At 45.7% G+C, this 22,290-nt stretch overlaps 2 protein-coding genes across 3 annotated transcripts in view; one reads left to right on the forward strand and one right to left on the reverse strand.

The window, feature by feature from the left end:
* Window positions 1-788: 788 nt before the first annotated feature.
* GALC (galactosylceramidase) overlaps window positions 789-22,290 on the forward strand; it is a 90,968-nt gene continuing 69,466 nt past the window's right edge. The window contains exon 1 of the mRNA XM_084841212.1: window positions 789-877. Within this exon, the coding sequence (XP_084697338.1) occupies window positions 866-877 (12 nt within the window). The 5' untranslated portion in view covers window positions 789-865. The remainder of the gene's footprint in view (window positions 878-22,290) is intronic.
* GPR65 (G protein-coupled receptor 65) lies at window positions 2,035-10,191 on the reverse strand. Of its 2 annotated transcripts, none has more exons than XM_084826949.1 (2): window positions 10,055-10,191; window positions 2,035-4,440 (listed from the first exon to the last, which is right to left on the reverse strand). In XM_084826949.1, exon 2 carries the CDS (start codon window positions 4,287-4,289, stop codon window positions 3,267-3,269), a length of 1,023 nt encoding a protein of 340 aa, XP_084683075.1. In that variant the 5' UTR covers window positions 4,290-4,440; window positions 10,055-10,191; the 3' UTR covers window positions 2,035-3,266. The 2 variants fall into 2 exon arrangements, with proteins under 2 accessions (XP_084683075.1, XP_084683084.1); XM_084826958.1 differs by having other exon boundaries at window positions 2,062-4,437; window positions 10,055-10,152.

Consider the following 22,290-nt stretch of genomic DNA (forward strand, 5'->3'; position numbering starts at 1 on the left):
TGGACCACTTTTTGGCAATGAAAAGTATAGGTCCGTTTAGAGTGTATCATGACCATGGTGAGCAGATGTATCCTAACTTAGATGATTCCAAGGGTGGCCATGTATCCTACATTTTAAAAATAAGTTTAAAGATAACTTTGTTGTTTATTCGTTCAGTCACTTCTGACTCTTCGTGACTTCATGGACCAGCCCAGGCCAGAGCTTCCTGTTGGCTGTCACCACCCCCCAGCTCCCCCAAGGTCGGGTCCATCACCTCCAGAATATCATCCCTCCATCTTGCCCTTGGTCGGCCCCTCTTCCTTTTGCCTTCCACTTTCCCTAGCATCAGCATCTTCTCCAGGGTGTCCTGTCTTCTCATTATGTGGCCAAAGTACTTCAGTTTTGCCTTTGATATCATTCCCTCAAGTGAGCAGTCTGGCTTTATTTCCTGAAGTATGGACTGGTTTGATCTCCTTGCAGTCCAAGGCACTCTCAGAATTTTCCTCCAACACCACAGTTCGAAAGCATCTATCTTCCTTTGCTCAGCCTTCCTTATGGTAAAAAATAATCACGAGGATTTAAATAGAAATACAGCACACCTCCTCACCATTGTTGGGAATATTGCAACCTCATCTACAAGTTACATGAAGAGGGTGGTTTGGTAGTTAGGTAGTTAATGGATGGGAATTTTGGACATAGGTAACCTTAGGATCTCTATAACCTACGAGTGGCTTCGTGCTCCTCCTCTTCCTTCCTCCCCTGCTCCCCTCTGCTTTCCTCTGTTGCTGGGAGGACATGAATTGCTTTCTCTCCTGCCTGTGTAAAGGCACACAAAGAAATGGATTGAACAAACATTGACTGAAACGATACACTGTACTTGAATTTTATGCAAGAAAATGTGAGTAAACTATTTTGCCTTTTCTCCACTGAAGAAGGGTACGGTCTCTCTCTTTTTGCCTTTTGTGTGCATGTGGGACTGGCAAACACTCATTCTGTTCTGCCTTTTGTTTTTCCCTGCTAACTGCCTTTTTAACAGGAGGCAGCAATATCAAATAATTCCCATCAAGCATAACGGGGAAGACTGACCAGGTGACTTGTGTGCCCGCTCAGCCTGCTGATCAGGTGCTAAGTGTTGATGTGCAACTTCAAGGCCCCTCCAGGCTTTCCCTTCTGACAGTGGTCAGTCTTTAAACTGGACATGCATTGGACAGCCCTTCCAACAGAGGATGCCTTCCAACAGAACAGTAGGATACATGGCCACCCTAGGAATGTCTCACCTAGTACAGATCTTCTTATGGTCACCATCGTGCACCCTAAACTCACCTGTAATTTTACTTGCCAAAAAGTGGTCCATTAAAATGAATGGATAACTTTTCGCAATGAAAATCACAGGTCCTCCCCACCCCCCTAATCTGGATTAGGCTCCCTGAACTTACTTTAGAGTTAAAGAAAGAAAAAAAGAAAAAAAAACCCATGAGTGGGCAGGTGAATAGGGAGCAGCAGTAGAACAGGTCCACCAGGCTCTGGAAGTCAGCACTGGGGCCCTTGTCAAGAGTGTAGGTCTTGGCAAGTGGCTGGTGATGCTGACCCATGATGCTAGCCCTATGTGCAAGCCCTGGTTTAATAAGCTAAAGCACGTAAGAACATAAGAAGAGCCCTGCTGGATCAGACCAAGGCTCCATCTAGTCCAGCATTCTGTTCACACAGTGGTCAAAGAGCTGCCCATGGGAAACCCACAAGCAGGACATGAGCGCAACAGCACCCTGCCACCCATGTTTCCCAGCAACTGGTGTATGCAGGCATACTGCTTTTGATACTGGAGGCAGCATTCTCTTGAACATTATTTAGATTTTCCTGTGACAGCATTAGCTTTTTTCCCCGAGGCTTAAAAAAAAGTAAGTTGAACACCCATTTTCTTAATATTCTCATTACAATGTCTTTGACATTAATTTTCCCCTGGAAAATAAAGGAACCCATTAAAATAGGGACCTTTTTGTAATTTAAGAACACATATTTGTTCAGTGCATTTCCCCCTTTGAAAGAACACCTTTTATTTCTCTCTCTCTCTCTCTCTCTCTCTCTTTCTCTCTCTCTCTGTGCCTTTATTTTCTAAAAAAGTATATATAACAGAAAGTACAGAAATTATAAAAAACACTGAAGACAGTAACTTTTTCTGATATTACATCCTGTGGTTAGTTACCAGAAATTCTCCAGGCCAGTGAAATGCTGACTGTAGGGCCTTAGTCTCTGAGCACCAGTTGGTAGAAAAGTATATAGCTTTGATTGTGTTTACTGGCTATGAATTATTTCAGAAGAACTGTGAGCAGAAGGGAGATAGCCACTGTCATTCTGCAAATCCTTGCTTAAGCTCTAGTGGAAGAGTTCACATAATGGTATAACAGGTAACTTCTGTAGCAGTCCTTATGCTTTTATTTCCCCTAGGAACATCTTTCGATTTAGTGGTGTAGTGGAGCCAGGGCTCCTAGGGATCCTGTGCCAGTATATTTTTATTACAAGGGACGCTGACGTTAACTGCCAAACCCCTCAGACTTCCCTCTTCCCTCCGAGTTTACCTGCAATCTTTACGGTAGTTGAGGGGGAATGAATTTATCCAGCAACAATATACTATTGTCTTCCCTGTTGTAATGCCAAATATTTTCCAGTGGCATGGGAATGGTCAATTAAGACCCATTAGCTATACAAAGGCCTGTGCCTGGTGGAGATGAGAATTGCTAGAACGAGTTTGTTGATATGGATCAACACAGCTACCTGCATTTTTTGGACTCCTTGGGGGCGTGGCTATGGGAACTGTCATGATGAGTGTCTGCACGTCAAAATAACCACTACATCACTGGATTTAGTTCCACTTTTCTGACACAATGATCTAGCACAAGCTATCAAATAGCCTCTCTGTGAGCAGAAGATAATTTGCTTTATAAAATAAAATTGTCTTTGTGAATACAATTTATATTGTTTTTCTCCCAAATTTATACTCCCAAAGAACCTTAAAATAATTACACTCCATCACAATGTAAAACATTAAGGATTCACAGGTGTTTGTGTGGTGTTCTCTTCTGGCTATTGGTAGATGATGAGACATAGTCCAAGTTCCATGCTCTTCCCTCCTGAGGCAGAGCAGAAAGAGCTGCAGGTGAACTCAGTGGGTTAAAGACATGTCAACCTACAGAAGCCAGCCCTCTGTTTTCAACCCGATACTACAAAAATGGGAAGAATAAGACCTCTCTGCCTCCATCAAGTTTTACTTTGGCAGTGTGTTGCATTAAGGCTTAAATGAAGGTTGCTGTTTCTGTAATGTTTGTGGTTCTATCCTGTGATGTATTGGTCACAGCAACATTTTGTGACTGTTGTGCATCTGTTTGGCTCACAGAAGAGCCACATTTGAACATGTTCCAGATATCTGTTCTTCCAGTTTCACTCACAAAGCAATAAAGAATTGGGTCAGCTATACAATTTATGCTCGTCAATGCAGTTGTAATTCTATAGGGGGTAAACCAAATCTTGGCAGATTTGCAGTCACATGGCTCAGAGATACTGCGCATAAACAGAACAACATGATAGGGAGTGAAGCATAAAAAGAAAGTGATGACGATGCTCATCAATAAGTGGTTGATTTTCTTCTTGTCACTGTCTTGGGTTGCTTGATTATGCTTCACAGCTCTGTATATTTTCTGATAGCAGAACACCATGATAGCCAAAGGGATTGCATACCCCACTGCAACGCGGTAAAAATTTAACCAAGCTTGCCATTTTTCTAGAGGGTATGTATCATAACATAAAGTATGGCTGATGTGGTTTCGGTGAACCTTACTAAATGTTTCACGGTGTTTTAGAATCTGATAATTTGACATAATTTCAAAGGCCCAAACTAAGGCAGAGATAAGCAAGGCAAATCTTCTCGTTCGCAAATAATGGAACCTCAGTGGGTGGACTACAGCTAGATATCTATCAAGGGAAATGCAGGTGAGAAATCCTGAGCTGGTGTAATAATTCAGGTACTTGAGGAATGCAGACATCTTGCAAAGTTCTTCAGAAAATGTCCAGTCATCCCTTTTCTGAGCATAATAAATCCACAGAGGCAGGGTCAATGTGTAGAGTAGGTCAGCCAAAGTTAAACAGAGGAGATAGATGCCCAGCTCATTTTTTTTCTTCACTTGGCAGCAAGATATGGAAAGAGCTGTGCAGTTGGCAGGAATGCTGATAATAATCAAAATGCTGTAGAGAACAGGAAACAAATATTCATCTAGTTCGTGATCTATGTCACATGTAGTATTACATTCAGTAGAGTTCATTGTTTCTGTCAGAACTGGCTGACTTCAGCTGGACAGATAAGGACGTTTATGGGTTCTTATTGTCCCCAGACCAGTTGGGATACAGAAGAGCAAATCACAAGCTCTTCATCAAAAAGCAAGGATTCCATTCATTGATTTCTTCCCCATTCTGCTGCAAGGGAAAAAAAAAAGATAGAATTAGATGGTTTATTTTGCTACTTTGAAAGGAGAAACAGATAAACAGAAACTCAAAGCAAAAGTAGTAGTGAAATGATGGAAATAATGAAAGGCCTGCGTCTGTCATTTCTGATGACTTCAAGTCCATTCAATTCCCAGCTTAAAGGAAGGAGACCTGCGGCACGAAGGATTAGCTATTGGGTTTTAAATGAATTAGGTATAGGAGAAGTACCTAGCCAAGAAAAATCTCAAGAGTGAGAGAAGAATAGTATCAATTTCAATTTGGTCTCAAAAGGTTTTGGCATCTCTCAGGACTACATGTAGGAGGAATCCAAAATGAGAGAGAGAGAGAGAGAGAGAGAGAGAGAGAGAGAGAGACTAAAGAAGACATTGTAGAGAATTTTGCGATGTTAACATAAGAAAAGAGTCCTGCCGCATCAGATAGAAGTGCCCTTAGCATCCTGTTTCCAACAGTAACCAGCTAGATGCTGTCTGTAAGCCCAGAGCAGGAGAACTTCAGGCCCAGGGGTCAAATCCAGCCCACCTGTGGCCCTTAAGTCAGCCCTCTGGGATTCCCTAGATTACCATACCCTTTTCCCTGACCACCAATCATTGGGTGGTTTCCTAGCGTTTGCATTTTTTTTTCTTATTCTAAAGGGTTGAAATGTTTCTCCTAAGGTTTAGTGACTAGCAGTAAGAGCTTTAAGCTAAAATATGCTGTTTGGGGGAATATTTTTGGCCGTTTTCCTTGGGCCACTGGACTGTGGCCCCCAAGAGTGTCTCTGAAATGGCATTTGGCCCAGAGGTTCAATACGCCTAGCACCTAGGCAGGACACGAAGGCATCCCCCATTGTATTTCCCCAGGATCTGGTATTCAGAGGTATACTGCCTCTGCACATGCAGGTTCCATTTAGTGGAACATGCAGGTTCCACATAGCTAATATCTACTGATAGACCAAGCCTCCATGGAACTGTCTGTCTGTCCCTTGGGGAAAAGGTCAACTAAGATAGTGGTCAATACCATGCCTCGTGGCAGCGAATTTTATAAGTTAACTCTGAATTGCATAAAATATAATGGATTGGATCCAGACAATTGGCAGTATCCAACAAAGTGCTGTGGCCATGCTGATTCTCTTGTGACCCCACTGATTCTGTTCTACAAGTGAGACCCACTGCTTGTGTAATGGAGATTTGGTACCTCCAGGAACAACTGGAAATGAGGGGAAACGCCGTTTCTGGAATGGAGCAGATCAGCAGAGCTTGCATAAGGGAGTTCCACCAAGCTGTTTTGATCCAGCAACAAGCGTTTTTGCTCATTTGGGGGCTTCCTATAGGAAATGTTAATTTTTGTGTGTGCAAGCGGTGGATCATGCTTGCACAGTCGAATCGGAAGGAGCGGCCGCGTGCTCAATGGCCCTGTTGGACGCTGCCTAATGTCATACTTAGAGCAGACCCATTGAAATCATGGGACTAACTTAAGTCCCATCATTTTCAATGGGTCTACTCTACGTATGACTAAGTCTGAATCCAACCCAATGTATATATTTTATTTATTTTAAAATAATTAAATAAAATATATATTTTGAAGAGAAACCAAAGCAGCTAAGGAGAAAACATGTAAAGCCAAATAAATAAATAACCAGTTATAAAGCAATAAAAACAAAACAATAATAATACAGAACCATACTATTCATAGAGCATTGAAACCCATAAATCACCAGAGAAGCATTCCTGGCTCCTATATGGTGGTCTTTTTGGCATGAAGTGACAAGCTTTTTATTTTTCCACACTTTTTAATTTTGTTTTGTTTGTAATACCTCCTTTGCTGAGGGAGCTGCACTGACTGCCTATTCGCTACCAGGCCAGGTTTAAGGTATTAGTACTTAATACCTTAAACAACTTGGGACCAGGATACCTGAGAGAGCGCCTCCTTCCTTACCAACCTGTCCGGTCACTGAGGTCATCAGAGGGCATGTTCCTGGCGGTTCCACATAGACTCATGGCCCAGTAGGAGTCCACCAGGAGAAGAGCCTTCAGTGTGGTGGCCCCCTTCCTGTGGAATTCCCTACTTTTAGACGTCCGGCAGGTGCCAACATTATGTTCCTTCCGGTGCCTCCTGAAGACATTGTTATTTCAAGAGGCCTTCCTTGCATGACCAACCGTGGTTTGTTAAACCCCACTTTGTTGGGGTTTGTCTTTTTTAAAAAGTGTTTTAACTAATTTAAACGTTGCTTTATTCTTTTGTTCACCGCTCCGAAATCTTCTGATGAGGAGCAGTATATAAATATTGTAAATAAATAAATAAATAAATACATAAATAAATAAATACATAAATAAATAAAATGTTCTTGTGTTTTTAGATCTTCACACTGCTCCTGGTTTTTACTCTGATTCTTACTTCGGGCCAATCTACATTGCGCCCGCCATCGCAATGAATTCGGTGTCCCATCGGGTTAAACGCTCTCGCATTAAAACGTGATTATTCACACTCACCCATTTTCCCTGTTGCAGTGCTTCATTGAATGCGCGACCTCGGCTCACACTCGAGCGCTGTGCTGTTTTCCTGCGCGCGCTTGTCTGGTCTCGGATACTAAGCAGGGTCAGCCCCGGTCAGTAGTTGGATGGCCGACCGCCTGGGAATCAGGCTTCCTGCACTGAGCAGGGGGTTGTTCTATTCCTTCAAAGGAGACTAAGTTTTACCCCCTCCTATCCCCCGCTCCTGTTTTATTCTTTTTAAATTAAGGCGTTATCCTCGCAGAATCAGGGCTTCCCCGCGATGTTGTTTTTTCTAATTGAGGCATGATCTTTGAAGATTCAAAGTTGTGAAGCTCCACAACTTTGAATCTTCAAAGATCATGCCTGAATTAGAAAAAAAAACATTGCGGAGAAGCCCCGATTCTGCGAGGATAACGCCTTAATTTAAACAAACAAACAAACAGGAGCCGGGGATAGGAGGGGATAAAACGTAGTCTCATTTTAAGGGATAGAACAACCCCCTGCTCAGTGCAGGAAGCGTGATTCCCAGGCGGTCGCCCATCCAAGATCCAACTACTGACCAGGGCTGACCTCTCTTAGCTTCCGAGATCAGACAAGCGTGCACACATCCAGCCCTTTGCTTGTTGCTGAGGAAACGGGGGCTGCTGAGGAAGCTATGCAATCAGTAGCTGGAAGAAGACATGGGGCCATCGAGAGCTGTGATTGGACAGGAGGGAAATACAAACACCGCCGTATATGGACAGGCAGGGGAGGGGACTATGACCAGATACGGTAGTGAAGGCGGGAAATCAGAGCACATTAAGGGGAAACACCGGGATATTGGGGTATTGAAAGTGGGAGCACGGAAGTGGGAAATTCCGGTTCCAATTCGAGGCGGGTACTGCGTAGTGTGAAAGGTGGGCGGTGAAACCTCATTGGAAGTTGGGATGTACGAAACTCCCCTTACCTGGCTCCGCTGGGTTCCGCTGGGGGGGGAGGCACTCCGTCCCTCACCCCGGAATCCTGGCCGGCCAGCTCTGCTCTGCGGGGATTCCGCAGAGCCGCCTATTTGCGTTCCCCTTATTTTCGCCGTCTTAGTCTACGTAAATATTTACATGGACTAAGACGGCCAAAAGTAAGGAATGCAAATGGCGGCGGCTGTAGCCGCCGCCATTTGCGTAAGCGGTTTTTTTTTTAAAGCCAGACGTGATAGGCTACATAAGTCTTTACGTAGCCTATCATGTTTTGTAAAAAAAAAAAAAAGAAACCCGACAAGACTGCAAATGGCGGTGGCTGGTCTTCGGAAGACCAGCTGCTGCAGCCGCCGCCGCTGAAGCTGCCGCCGGAGCTGCTGCCGCCGCCTGGAAGATCTGCCCCAGGTAAGTCCCGTCACAGGGGGGATCTGCGGGGTGGCGGGCGGGGGTGGCAGGCCATTCTGCCACAGATTTCGGGGGGCCGAATGCACTGGCATTCAGCCTCAGCAAGATCCATGGTGGAATTCTCTGCCATCCCTAATTGGAAGCGAAAAAAGGCGGTAAGTGTAGATCCAGCCTTTGTTTTTATTTTATTTTAATTTTTAAGGTTTTATATCTGTTTGATCATTTATCTTATGTTTTATCATTTTGTATTTTATGCTTTTAATTTGTGTGACCTGCTCAGAGAGCATTGGCTAATGTAATAAACAAACAACACAATAAAAACACAGAGCCATCATATACTCATGGAGCAATTAAAGGCAAATAATCAGAGCAGAACTCATCAGATATATCCTCTCCGCAGTAGTAGGAAATCCTTTTTTCACGTATCCCCATAAAGCAGGAGTGGTAAATATGTGGCTCATGAGCCACATGCAGCCCCCTGGCCTCTAGTGTGGCCCTCACCCCAAAATTTGGTGCCACCAAATTTTGCTGGCAAACCATACGAGAGACTGAAAAGAGACAAATTTAGCTTGAGAACAAGCTAAATTTGTCCCTCTTTGGCCTCTGTAACAATTTGCTGCTGAATTGTGGTGGCATCTTCAGAGATGTAACATCTAAAGCAGGCCTGGGGGCCAAATCTAGCCCTCCAGGGGCCCCCAGAAGGCAATGCCTGCTTCCTCTTGCCTCACTGCCTTTACTCAGCCACCAATCATTTGATGGTTTCCTGGCTTTTGTGCAGTTTTTTCTCCATTCTAAAAAGCTGAAGTGCTTCTCCCAAGGCTTAGTTACGGGAAGCAAGAGCTTTAAGCTAAAATATCATGGTATCTTGGTCCCACCCCTTTTACTTATGGCCCCACTTGCCCTTGGAATGAAGCCTCTGAGAGCTTCTCCAAAATGGAATTTGACCCTAGGACTGAAAGAGGTTCTGCACCCCTGATCTAAAGAGTAGGGGGAGCACTAGAACCTGAAGAGCTTTATTGCACATATGTGCGTGCACATTAACATTTTGAAAAGGCATCCTCCAAAATGGAAAATAAGGGCAGTGTTTTTACCAGGAAAAGGTACCAGAAAATGGGGGCTCACAAAGGTTTACCCAACTGATTGTATGTTAGCGGCCCATCATTGGGTTCTAAAAGGATTTACTGGAGGGACCCATTAATGGCTGTTCACCTGCCCATATCAACCCCTGGCCAAGGAAAAGGCCAGCTTGCTCCTTCTGTCACACTACCTTTGGCTAGCTACCAGCAGTGAGAGTCAATCTACTCACTCAAGACTCCAATGATGGTCCTAGTCTCCAATGGTGGGCAGAAAGTTGATCTCCAGATGTGTTGAGACTTCAGCTCTCAGCATTTCTGGCCATTGGCCATGCTGGCAGGGGCTTCTGGGAGTTAAAAGTCCAAAGCATCTGGAGACCTGCCTCCTGTCCACCCCTGTCCTAGGCCATCAATTATAGATAATTGGCCTGCTTGTTTATTTATTGCTTTTAAAAGTTGCCATTCCTTCCCAAGCAATCTATGAAAACATCAGATTTGCAATAGTCTGTGTCATTATCTGTCAAGAGGGAACTTTTTGTCTCATCTTTTTGTATGATGATATTAAACAGTCTTCTCTATGCAGTCTGATCTTCTAGTTAGAAACCATGAGGTGGCCATGTGCAATAGCACCAAACAACACAAGAGATGTCTCTCTCAGTATCTTATAAGCACTGGGACTTACCTTTCATGCCTTGTGGTCCTGCTCTGTTGCTTCTACTATAAGCGCTTCACCTTGAGAAGACAACGTGCTCTGATTAGAACCAGTTCTCAGACAGAAACAGGAAATTGCTGCCAAAGTTTGCTCTGAAAAATGACAATGAGGAAATAACTTCACAGATATCAGTGGTGGTGGGAGGAGACCATTGGCTGGCTTCTATCCACACTATTTTGGACTTAAAATGTTTCTAGCTAATTCTGATTTCATAGAGAAAAGAGTTGTGTGAGTCAGTAAGACTTTGCCCATCAAAGATGTTACTAGAAATATTTCAGGCTGCAGTTAATTACGGAAAAATAATGCACTGGTTAGGCTCTGCAGTGGAGGCACTGTCTTATTTAAAAGTACTAGATTTTTACCTGTGCATGATAATTTAAAAATAACAATCTCGGTGGTGTAGTGGTAAATCATCATCATAGCTATGTTCCCAAGGAGAGTCCAAAAATACAGGAAGCTGTGTTTATCTCATGTATTTCAATAAAGCTGGTTCTCCGGCAGATTACATCATTGCTCCTGCCCTGAAAAAAAGTTGTCCCCTGCGTTCCCCCTCCCAATACACCACTGAAAAAAGTGAAAACCCCCTGATGTTGTCACTGAGCAGTCTTGGTGTGGCAACAAGTTCAGTCTCAAATCCTTTTCTCCAAAGAGGTGGTTGCCCAACCTGGCTGTTAAATGAAGACATCCTCTTTTTGACCGCAATCCAACACTGAATCGGGCATCATTAAATCCCTGTTGGAATCAATGGACTTAAAACTGTATCTAATTCTGTGTTGGACTGTGGGCTTTCTCTTTGCAAGTTAGAGTACTGTATCTTTTAAAAACTACCACAATCCGATAATTTGTGGCTTTGAGTGGGAGTGATTTAGTTCTTCTTCACAGAAAGCAGCACTATTTCAGTCAGCATTTCACACAATATGAAAGCAGAAGCTGCTCTTTGCTGTCTATGATCATTTCCAGGCATCTGGTTTTGTAGCTGAAACATGAAATCCGAAATGTGCTAAAATTCAGAGGAGTTTATCAGAGTGGTCTGTCAATGGCTGTTAATCATGATAAGTGTCATTTCCAACAAAATGCTGCAGTGTGGAATGCTCCTATTCAGAATATTCCATTCCATGCTTCCACCTTCCCAGTTTTTCATTCCTCTGTCAAATGAGTTGACACAGGTACTTAAGGCGGGGCTGCCAGAGGCAGCGCCTCGGCGTGCGCCTCGGCGTCGCGCCAAGTGCGACGCTAAGTGCGCACTTAGCGTCGCACTTGGAGTCGCAAGATCTACCCACCTGCCTCTCCAGAGACACCAGCAGCCACAACACCAGCAGCAAATAGCAGCAGCAGCAGAGGGCAGCAGCTTTAAAGACCAGGGGAAGGGGCAAACGTGGACTATCTGCTCCTTCTTAGCTGCTGTTCTCTTTTATCTCTTTTATATTCTTTTAAACTATTGTATATTTTATATCTTAATATTTTAATATGTGCCTGGGAGGACTATTGGACAACTCAGGGGGTGGGGGAGGTGCCACCATAACTGTGGTCACGGGCAGGGGGAGGTATGGCGTTGGGGGATTAACAGGCCAGCTGAGGAGAAGAGGGGCTAGACACCTTACAGCTGTCCCCTCTTCTGGTTCTTCCCCCAACCTGATGGTTCCTGGCAGCCTTACCAGTCTGCCCTCGGGTCTGGTGGTGCTGCTGCTGAATGCCAGGTCGGCCCAAAATAAGACCTCCCTCATCCATGATTTGATTGTGGATGAGGGGGCTGACCTGGCATGTATTACTGAGACCTGGGTGGGGGAACTGGGAGGGGTCACTCTCTCCCAGCTGTGCCCTCCTGGGTACTCGGTGCAGCACCAACACCGACTTGAGGGTCGGGGAGGGGGGGTTGCCGTGGTCTATAGGAATTCAATCTCCCTCTCCAGGCTTCCTGCTCATTCGAGTGCAGATCTTGAGTGTCTGTACCTTGTGTTGGGTACCCGGGACAGATTAGGGATTCTGTTGGTGTACCGCCCACCCCGCTGCCCATCAGACTCCCTGCCTGAGCTGACGGAGGTGGTCTCGGACTTCGTGTTGAGGACCCCCAGGATGATGGTCCTGGGGGATCTCAACTTCCATGCTGAGGCCGCTGTATCCGGGGCGGCTCAGGACTTCATGGCCGCCATGACAACCATGGGGCTGTCCCAACATGTCATTGGCCCAACGCATATAAAAGGACACACGCTTGATCTGGTTTTCTTGACTGGGCAGGAGGATGGTGATCTGAAAGTAGAGGAATTAACATCTGTCCCTTTGTCATGGTCAGATCACTTCCTGCTGAGGTTTAGACTTCTGGCGGCCTTTCCCCTCTGCAAGGGTGGGGGACCTATTAAAATGGTCCGCCCCCGGAGATTAATGGATTCCGATGGATTCCAGAGGGCTCTGGGGGATTTTCCTGCTGGTATGGCTGGTGCTCCTGTCGAAGCCCAGGTCGCTCTGTGGAATGCAGAGATGACTCGGGCGGTTGACACGATCGCGCCCAAGCGCCCTCTGCCTCTGAGCAGAGCCCGGCCAGCTCCTTGGTATACACCTGAGCTGAGGGCAATGAAGCAAGAGGGGAGACGGCTAGAACGCAGGTGGAGGAAAACTTGTGCTGAGTCTGACCGAACACAGGTAAGAGCCCACTATCGAGCCTACTCTGTGGCGGTGAGGGTGGCAAAGAGGCAGTTCTTTTCCACCAGCATTGCATCTTCTCAGTGTCGTCCGGCGGAGCTTTTCCGAGTGGTTCGCGGCCTGTTACATTCTGGGCCAGGGAGAGAGACGGTGGAACCCTCGGTAGCACGCTGTGACAGGTTTGCGCAGCACTTTGAGGATAAAGTCGCTCAGATTCGTCATGAATTGGACACCACGATTAATGCAGTTCCATTGGTAGAGGCGTTCAGAGCACCGTCTGGTCCAGTTTTATTGGATGAGTTTCAGTTACTGAGGCCTGAGGATGCGGACAAGGTGCTTGGCCAAGTCCGATCGACCACTTGTGTGCTTGACCCTTGCCCTTCATGGCTTATTAAATCAAACAAGGAGGGGTTGTCCGGCTGGGTCCAGGAGGTTGTAAACTCCTCCTTGAGAGAGGGAGTGGTGCCTGCCGCTTTAAAAGAGGCAGTAATTAGACCACTCCTGAAAAAGCCTAACCTGGACCCAGAGGATGTTAACAATTATAGGCCAGTGGCCAACATCCCCTTCCTGGGCAAGGTGCTTGAGCGGGTGGTTGTAGGACAGCTCCAGGCACTGTTGAATGAAACGGATTATCTAGATCCATTTCAATCGGGCTTCAGGCCTGGTTTTGGAACGGAAACTGCCTTGGTCGCCCTGTGGGATGACCTTTGCCGGGAGAGGGACAGGGGGAGTGCGACCCTGTTGATTCTCCTGGACCTCTCAGCGGCTTTCGATACCATCGACCATGGTATCCTTCTGGATAGGTTGTCTGGGTTGGGAGTTGGAGGCACTGCACTACAGTGGTTCCGCTCCTACTTGGATGGCCGATTCCAGAAGGTGGTGCTGGGGGATTATTGCTCTGTGCCATGGCAATTGTGCCATGGGGTTCCGCAGGGCTCTATTCTATCCCCCATGCTGTTTAACATCTACATGAAACCGCTGGGGGAGGTTATCCGGAGGTGTGGGCTGAGGTGCCATCAATATGCGGATGACACCCAGCTCTGTCTCTCTTTCTCATCAAAACCAGGTGAGGCAGTGGCTGTTCTGAACCAGTGCCTGGGCACGGTAATGGACTGGATGAGGGCCAATAAACTGAAACTCAATCCAGACAAGACGGAGGTACTGTTAGTGGGTGGTTCGTCTGCCCGGCTAGGTGATAATCAACCTGTTCTGGAGGGGGTTGCACTCCCCCTAAAGGATCAGGTTCGTAGTTTGGGGGTGCTCTTGGATCCAGAACTGTCACTTGAGGCACAGGTGAACTCAGTGGCACGGAGCACTTTTTATCAGCTTAGGCTGGTATACCAACTACGCCCTTATCTGGACAGAGATAGCCTAGCTACAGTTATCCATGCTCTGATAACTTCTCGTCTGGATTACTGCAATGCGTTATACGTGGGGCTGCCTTTGAAAACGGTCTGGAAACTTCAGCTGGTCCAAAATAGGGCAGCAAGATTGTTAACAGGGACTGGCCTGCGAGCTCATATTACGCCAGTACTTTTCCAGCTGCACTGGCTGCCGGTCCATTTCCGGGCCCGATTCAAAGTGCTGGTGTTAACATTCAAAGCCCTTAACGGCTTGGGGCCAGGTTACCTGAAAGATCGCCTCCTCCCATATTTGCCTGCCCGGACCTTAAGATCATCAGCAGCGGCCCTTCTCCGTGAGCCCCTGCCAAAGGAAGTGAGGCGGGTGGCTACTAGGAGGAGGGCTTTTTCTGTTGTGGCACCCCGGCTCTGGAATGAGCTCCCTAGTGAGGTTCGCCTGGCACCTACATTGTACTCCTTTCGGCGCCAGGTGAAGACCTTTGTATTTTCCCAGGCATTTTAGCTTTCTAAATTTTTATCTTTGCTGTTTTAAATCTGTATTTTAAACTCCTGTACTGCTGCTAGGTTTTATTGTGGTTGTATTGTTATATTGTGGTTTTAATGTTCTATATATTTTAAATTGTTTTAATGTGTGTTGTTTGGTTTTAGTTTTTGTGAACCGCCCAGAGAGCTTCGGCTATTGGGCGGTATAGAAATAAATAAATAAATAAATAAATAAATAAATAAATAAATAAAATGAGTTTTCATGGCCATTCAGCTCACAGAGTCCTACTTGGACTCCTTTGTGGATTTACCCTCATTTTCCTTCCCTAAATATTATTTCCCATACTTTCTTTAGGGTTGTTGTTGTTGTTGTTCAGTCGTTCAGTCGTGTCCGACTCTTCGTGACCCCATGGACCATAGCATGCCAGGCCTTCCTGTCCTGCGCTCTCTCCCGGAGCGTGCTCAAGTTCATATTCATTGCATCCATGATGCTATCTAGCCATCTCATCCTCTGCCGTCCCCTTCTCCTTTTGCCTTCAGTCTTTCCCAGCATCAGGGTCTTTTCCAGGGAGTTTTCTCTTCGCATTAGGTGGCCAAAATATTGGAGCTTCAGCTTCATTATCTGTCCTTCCAATGAGCACTCAGGGTTGATTTCCTTTAGGATGGACTGATTTGACCTCCTTGCAGTCCAGGGGACTCGTAAGAGTCTTCTCCAGCACCACAGTTCGAAAGCATCAGTTCTTCGGCGCTCAGCCTTCCTTATAGTCCAGCTCTCACAGCCATACATTACTACTGAGAAAACCATAGCTTTGATTAGACGGACCTTTGTCGGCAAGGTGATGTCTCTGCTTCTTACTATGCTGTCTAGGTTGGCCATAGCTTTCCTCCCAAGGAGCAAGCGTCTTTTAATTTCATGGCTACAGTCACCGTCTGCGGTGATCTTGGAGCCCAAGAAAGTAAAATCTGTCACTGCTTCCATTTCTTCCCCTTCTATATGCCAGGAAGTGATGGGGCCAGATGACATGATCTTAGTTTTTTTAATGTTGAGTTTCAAACCAGCTTTTGCACTCTCCTCTTTCACCCTCAACAAGAGGCTCTTGAGATCCTCTTCGCTTTCTGCCATTAGGGTGGTATCGTCTGCATATCGGAGGTTGTTGATAATTCTCCCGGCAATCTGAATTCCGACCTGTGATTCATCCAACCCAGCGTTTCTCATGATGTACTCTGCATATAAGTTAAATAAGCAGGGTGACAATATGCAGCCTTGTCGTACTCCTTTCCCAATTTTGAACCAATCGGTTGTTCCATCTCTGGTTCTTACTGTTGCTTCTTGACCCTCGTACAGGTTTCTCAGGAGACAGGTAAGGTGGTCTGGTACTCCCATCACTTTAAGAATTTGCCACAGTTTGTTGTGATCCACACAATCAAAGGCTTTAGCGTAGTCAATGAAGCAGAAATAGACGTTTTTCTGGAATTCTCTTGCTTTCTCCATGATGCAGCGAATGTTGGCGATTTGATCTCTAGTTCCTCTGCCTCTTCTAAACCCAGCTTGTACTTCCGGTAGTTCTCGGTTCGCATACTGCTGAAGCCTAGCTTGTAGGATTTTGAGCATCACCTTGCTGGCATGTGAAATGAGCGCAATTGTGCGGTAGTTTGAACACTCTTTGGCGTTGCCCTTCTTTGGAATTGGAATGTCAACTGACCTTTTCCAGTCTTGTGGCCACTGTTGAGTGTTCCAGATTTGTTGGCATATTGAATGCAGCACTTTAACAGCATCATCTTTTAGGATTTTAAATAGCTCAGCTGGAATACTGTCATCTCCGCTAGCTTTGTTGTTACTAATGCTTCCTAAGGCCCACTTGACTTCACTCTCGAGGATGTCCGGCTCAAGTTCAGTGACTGCACTATCATGGCTATCAGGGACATTCAGATCTTTCCTGTATAGTTCTTCTGTGTATTCTTGCCACCTCTTCTTAATCTCATCTGCTTCTGTTAGGTCCCTGCCTTCTTTGTCCTTTATCATGCCCGTCTTTGCACAGAACGTTCCCTTGAGATCTCCAATTTTCTTGAAGAGATCTCTAGTCTTTCCCATTCTGTTGTTTTCCTCGATTTCTTTGCATTGTTCATTTCAGAAGGCCTTCTTGTCTCCCCTTGCTATTCTCTGGAACTCTGCATCCAGTTGGGTATATCTTCCCCTTTCTCCCTTGCTTTTTGCTTCCCTTCTTTCCTCAGCTACTTGTAAAGCCTCATCAGACAGCCACTTGGCTTTCTTGCATTTCTTTTTCTTTGGGACGGATTTCGTTGCTGCCTCCTGAACAATGTTACGGACCTCCATCCATAGTTCCTCAGGCACTCTGTCTATCAGGTCTAATCCCTGAAATCTATTCCTCACCTCCACTGTATATTCATCAGGGATATGATTTAGGTCATACCTGAACGGTTTAGTGGTTTTCCCGACGTTAGCAACTTGTGGCGATCCAGATCTTTTGGCCAACAACTCCGATCAGCTCTAGCTACCATAGCCAATAGTGAGGGCTGATGGGAGTTGTAGGCTAAAACATATCTGGTGGTCTGCAAGTTGCCCATGCCTACCCCTGTAGGGCAAGAAGGTAGCTGCAAGGTAAGGGGGCTTTGGGGCAGGATGAAAACCAGTTGCCCAGTTTGGGGTTGTAACTGGGTTGAAGCAAGCAGAGCTTTATTTTGATTTCGGGGAGAAAACAGATTGGTTTGTCAAGCCCAATTATGAACTCCATGAAGGAGGGGGAGGGAGGTTCTTCTATCATACTCTTACCACTATTGTAACTCCAACTTTTTGTGGAAGGGTCTGTTCCCAGCATCAATAATGAGAGGTCCCATAGCCAAATCCATCCTCCTGAGGAGTATAAGTGAATCCTCAGTTGCCAGCTCAGTGGCAATGCTTGCTGACAATCCACTGTGAGCACTTGGGGAGGAGGGGCTGGCCCCTAATTTTTCATCCCTTACCTAAAGCGATAAAACTAGTTTCTGTAATCTAGTCAGTACTCCATATTGTAAACTAGTCCATCCCAAGTTTTGCAATGAACTTAAACATAGGGCTACTTTGGCTATTTCTGAATTGTAACCTGAGACATTAAGTTCTGCTGTCTGTTATGGCTGTCTAAAGTGTAAAGGTCCTCAATCTTTTTGGGCTGGTGGTCACATTTGGAGTTTTGAAAGTGTGTTGTGGGTAGGGATGTCAGAGAAATCTGTTTGGGGCTGGTGGCAGAACTTGATGCGCTTCCATTGATTCCCCCCCCCCCCCGACTTAGATCCGTTTTTATCCTGCAGAGCCCAACTCATTCTCCAGCAAGTCGAGCAAGTTCACATTTTTCTGTATTTTTAAAATTTGTGCAAATTTTAATTTAATTATGCAAATTTGCACAGCCTGCGGCCAAAATTTGTGCAAATTGTGCCCAAAATTTCTGCAAATTTTGTAAATTTGCACAAATTGTGGCTGTAAATCACTATTTGCACAAATTACGTCTGGCTCACTGGAGTTCAGGGGAAAAGCCATGGCTTGGTCCACAAATGCAAAACAGGCTGGGTACCCTGCGGAACTCCATCAAGCCAAAAGTGAGATAGACAGACATCCGTAGTTGTGGGTGCTCTCACAAAATGTCTGTCATTGAGGTGAGGGTTGCCCATTCATAAAATGGCTGCCATGGCAGGCATAGCCAGTCACAAAACACTCATTTCCTGGAAGGCAAACTGGTGAGACTAAAAAAAAGTAGCTTTCCCAAGAACCTTAAGTACAAGGCAGAGATGAAGCCTGAACTTTAAAACAAAATCCACTCTTATCCACTCAAAGATGGCACTGGAAGGCAGGACTTCACTTTGCAGCATACCAGCCTCCCAGTGAAAAACATTTTTTAATTATAAAAACCCATAGGAAATAAAGTAATAATCAGGAGGGTCAGGGAGCATAGTAGTCACCAAGAGAGGTGTCCGTGGACACACTGGTCTCCAGGAACGCCATGTTGGAGACCCAAGATATATAGCCTCAGCATCTCCTGCTTCCATTGTTCCCGGTATACTAAGAGCCAACATATGACAAAGCTAACTAGCAATAATATGGGCAGCTCTCCAAGGGGTTCATACACCCAGGAGGTGGCAGCAAGCAGTGTGTCAGTAGTTAGTATCCCCCAGATGTATCCAGATTTTTGTGGATGAAAATTGTAATCTTCATAGAATCATAGGGTTGAAAGGGGCCTACAAGACCATCGAGTCCAATCCCCTCCTCAATGAAGGAAGCTTCCCAGGCGGTCTCCCATCCAAGTACTAACCAGGGCTGACCCTGCTTAGCTTCCGAGATCAGACAAGATCTTGAATACTGGGTTCATGAAGTTCAGTTGTAGCACCCTGTTTTGGAATGCCCTTCCTAAGGTGGCTCTCCTGGCACCTACATTGTTATCTTTTCAGCACCAGATGATGACATTTTTCTTCTCTCGGGCATTTTAGAGACTTAGTTTTTAGATTTTATGGCTGTTCTTATATAGTTGTCCTGTGGAAAAGGCACTCCTTGTTCATAAATGCTTCAAATTAAGGTCTGCCTTCCACAGGACAACGTTCCCAGAGAGGAGCCTTCCTAGATGTGTTGGACTGCAACTCCCATCATTACCAGCCAACATTAAAGGCTGGGGATCATGGAATTTGCAGTTCAACATATCTGGAGGGCACCAGGTTGGAGAAGACTGCTTTTCAGAATGAACTTCTGTGGGAAGTTCTCACAAGCATATTCAATGTTTGCTTCATTTTCTCATCACCCGATTGTGTAAGACTTTGTTCCCAGCAGCTCAAAGTGTGGGCTGACTTTATTGAAAATCCTTGTGGTTTGAGCTAATGGGAGGCAGGGCCAGTCCAAGACATTTTGCTTCCAGAACAGCAGATCATGCTCTCCTGGCAAGCCAAAGTGTATAGTACCTATACAATATCATTAAGAGAAGGCCACACAGAGGGTTTATAACCAACAACAACTTTAATAATGAGAGGCTTATAGAGAAAAACAAACACCATGCAGCCGGTTCTGGAAATACAGAAGTCAAGGTACTGAAAGCACAGTTCCTGTGAGCTGGCCTGAGGGGACTCCCTGGTATGGGTACACCACAGCACCTAAGGCCTGGATCATGAGGCAGAAATACCCACAAGCGTTTCTACCTGGACATAAAAATGCAATAAAAATAAATGCAATCATTAATGCAGTCCCAAATCAGCTGTGTAAGGTGGCTGCCTCACTCTGTCTGAGGCTAGCCCTGATGTGAGGTGATTTGAAACTTCTTTACTACATGATCTGTGACAGCTCATTCACACATATAGGTCACCACTTGATGCTTCATCCATGAATCTAGCCAAATGAAGGAATTCCTTCCATAGTTTGCTTTATGTATCTCTTTCACTGAATGTCTACATGGCAGGAGGTCATACTGGGCAGTGGGTTCATTAGTCAACATATATCAGGGATGGGGAACCTCAGGTCTGTGAGGCCTTCATATCCAGCCCACTGAGTCCCTAATGGAGGCCCCTCCGCTTCTCAGAAACCCCTTACCTGAAGCCCCACCTGTCTGACGAGGGCATTCTGAGAAATGCAAGCAATCTGGCCATGGAGGAAGAGACGGGGTCTTTTCCTCCATAGCCAGGTCACTCTCTCCTTTCTCTGTGCATGGAGAAAGGGGCTGCCTCCAGTCAGACAGACATACTATTTCCTGTGGCGTGTGTGCGCTCACCCCCCCCTCCAGTCACACAGCCTATTTACACACACACCACACACACCATTCATACACATGCCTCTCACTGCATGGAGAAACGTCTGCCCAAGGGAGAGTGATCTAGCCATGGAGGAAGAGATGTGGAAAGGAGAGAGATTTGGCTGAGGAGGAGGAGGAGACTCTGTTTTCTCTCTGCATGGAGAAAAGGGCAGTCCCCCTCTCCATGAGGCATGTGTTTGAATGATGTGTGTGTGTGTGTGTGTGTGTGTGTATGAATAGGGTGTATGACTGGCATGTGGGTATGTCAAAGCTGTGTGTGTGTGTGTGTGAAAGCTGTGTGTGTGTGTGTGTGTGTATGAATGGGGTGTGTGTGTGAGAGAGAGGGAGAATGGAACTGCCACCACTCACTTTGGGTGGTAGTCCCACCCACTGCTGGTGAGCAACCCCCAACATGCTTCTGGGGTGCCAATGAGTCCCTCAAGGGCAAAAATAGGTCCCCCTACGCCTTTAATTCATATGACTCAAGCAATTTCTTACATCTTTCCAGGGAAGTCATCTTATATACAATGGCCCTAATGTATTTAGAATGAGTGTGCCAGAGGAACCAGGCAAACCATTTACAGCTTGGTCCAAAGCATGCTCACTTGGAAGCAAATCCCATGTATTTCAGTGGGACATACTTCCTGGTATGTGTGCCTGAAACTGCAGCTGTGCAGCCTGATCCTATGGATTTTTACTTGGAGGTACATCTCACTTTATTCAGTGGGATTTGCTTCCAATTAAGTATGCATAAGATTGCTGCCTAATAGTCTGATCCTATGGAAGGTTAAGCATGCTTAGAATCATAGACTAGTAGGGCTGGAAGGGGCCTATGAGGCCATCGAGTCCAACCCCCTGCTCAATGCAGGAATCCAAGTCAGAGCATCCCTGACAGATGGCTGTTCAGCCTCGTCTTGAATGCCTCCAGTGTGGGAGAGCCCACCACCTCCCTAGGTAATTGGTTCCATTGTCTTAATCCCATCTATTTCAATGCACCTAACAGTTTAATTCTATGCATGTTTGCTAGGAGGCAAGTTCCCCTGTGTTCAGTGTGTGCTTACTCCACAGTGTGTTCATAGGATTACAATCTAAGGGTGCTTCCATATGAGGCTTATGTTGTGCAATCATCCCGCCTCAACACATCACTGTTTGTGGGGGTGGGGGGGTGGGGAGGTCCAGACATCATCATCTTTCATCTGTAACCCTCCCATGTTTTCCTGATGCTTCTTCTATCTTTTTTCTTACTACAAAAAATCTGTTAAGGAGGAGAAGATGGAATAGCTGCACAATGGCTTTTGATTGGTAGTGCTAAGGCTGCAATCCTGTACACACTTAAATGGGAGTAAGCCCCTTTGAAAACTATGAGTAGACATGCACAGGCTGGCACTGTTCACACAACACACTAACCCACACTCAGTGGTTGAGTGTGTGTTGTTGTTGAACCATGGATTGTTGTTGAACCATGGGTGTGTTGTCTGGGTCCAGGCCATTTTCTGCAGTGCAGCTTGTTAATCATGTAGTGTAGCTTGTTAACCACCCTGGTCAACCCAACAACAAACCATGGGTTTTCAAGGTGGCTTGTTCAAGAAAAATAAGCCACACTGCATGGTTAACAAGCCACCCTGGGGAAAATGTCCTTGGTTCAGACAACATGATAACCCACAGTTCAGTGAACAACCCACAATTCAACAATGACTCACACTCAACCACTGAGTGTGGGTTAGCATGCTGTGTGAACCCAGGCACTGTGTCACTGACCATAGACTTGTTTCTAAATAGGAAGGCTGAGCGCCGAAGAATTGATGCTTTCGAACTGTGGTGCTGGAGAAGACTCTTACGAGTCCCCTGGACTGCAAGGAGGTCAAATCAGTCCATCCTAAAGGAAATCAACCCTGAGTGCTCATTGGAAGGACAGATACTGAAGCTGAAGCTCAAATATTTTGGCCACCTAATGCGAAGAGAAAAC

This window comes from Heloderma suspectum, chromosome 1 (genome assembly GCF_057233095.1).
Source record: "Heloderma suspectum isolate Gila_16-S chromosome 1, 16-S_ref, whole genome shotgun sequence".
NCBI lineage: Eukaryota > Metazoa > Chordata > Lepidosauria > Squamata > Helodermatidae > Heloderma > Heloderma suspectum.

Coding starts and splice junctions, on each gene's coding strand:
- GPR65 (XM_084826949.1), bottom strand. CDS start 4,289: ATGAACTCTACTGAATGTAATACTACATGTGACATAGATCACGAACTA.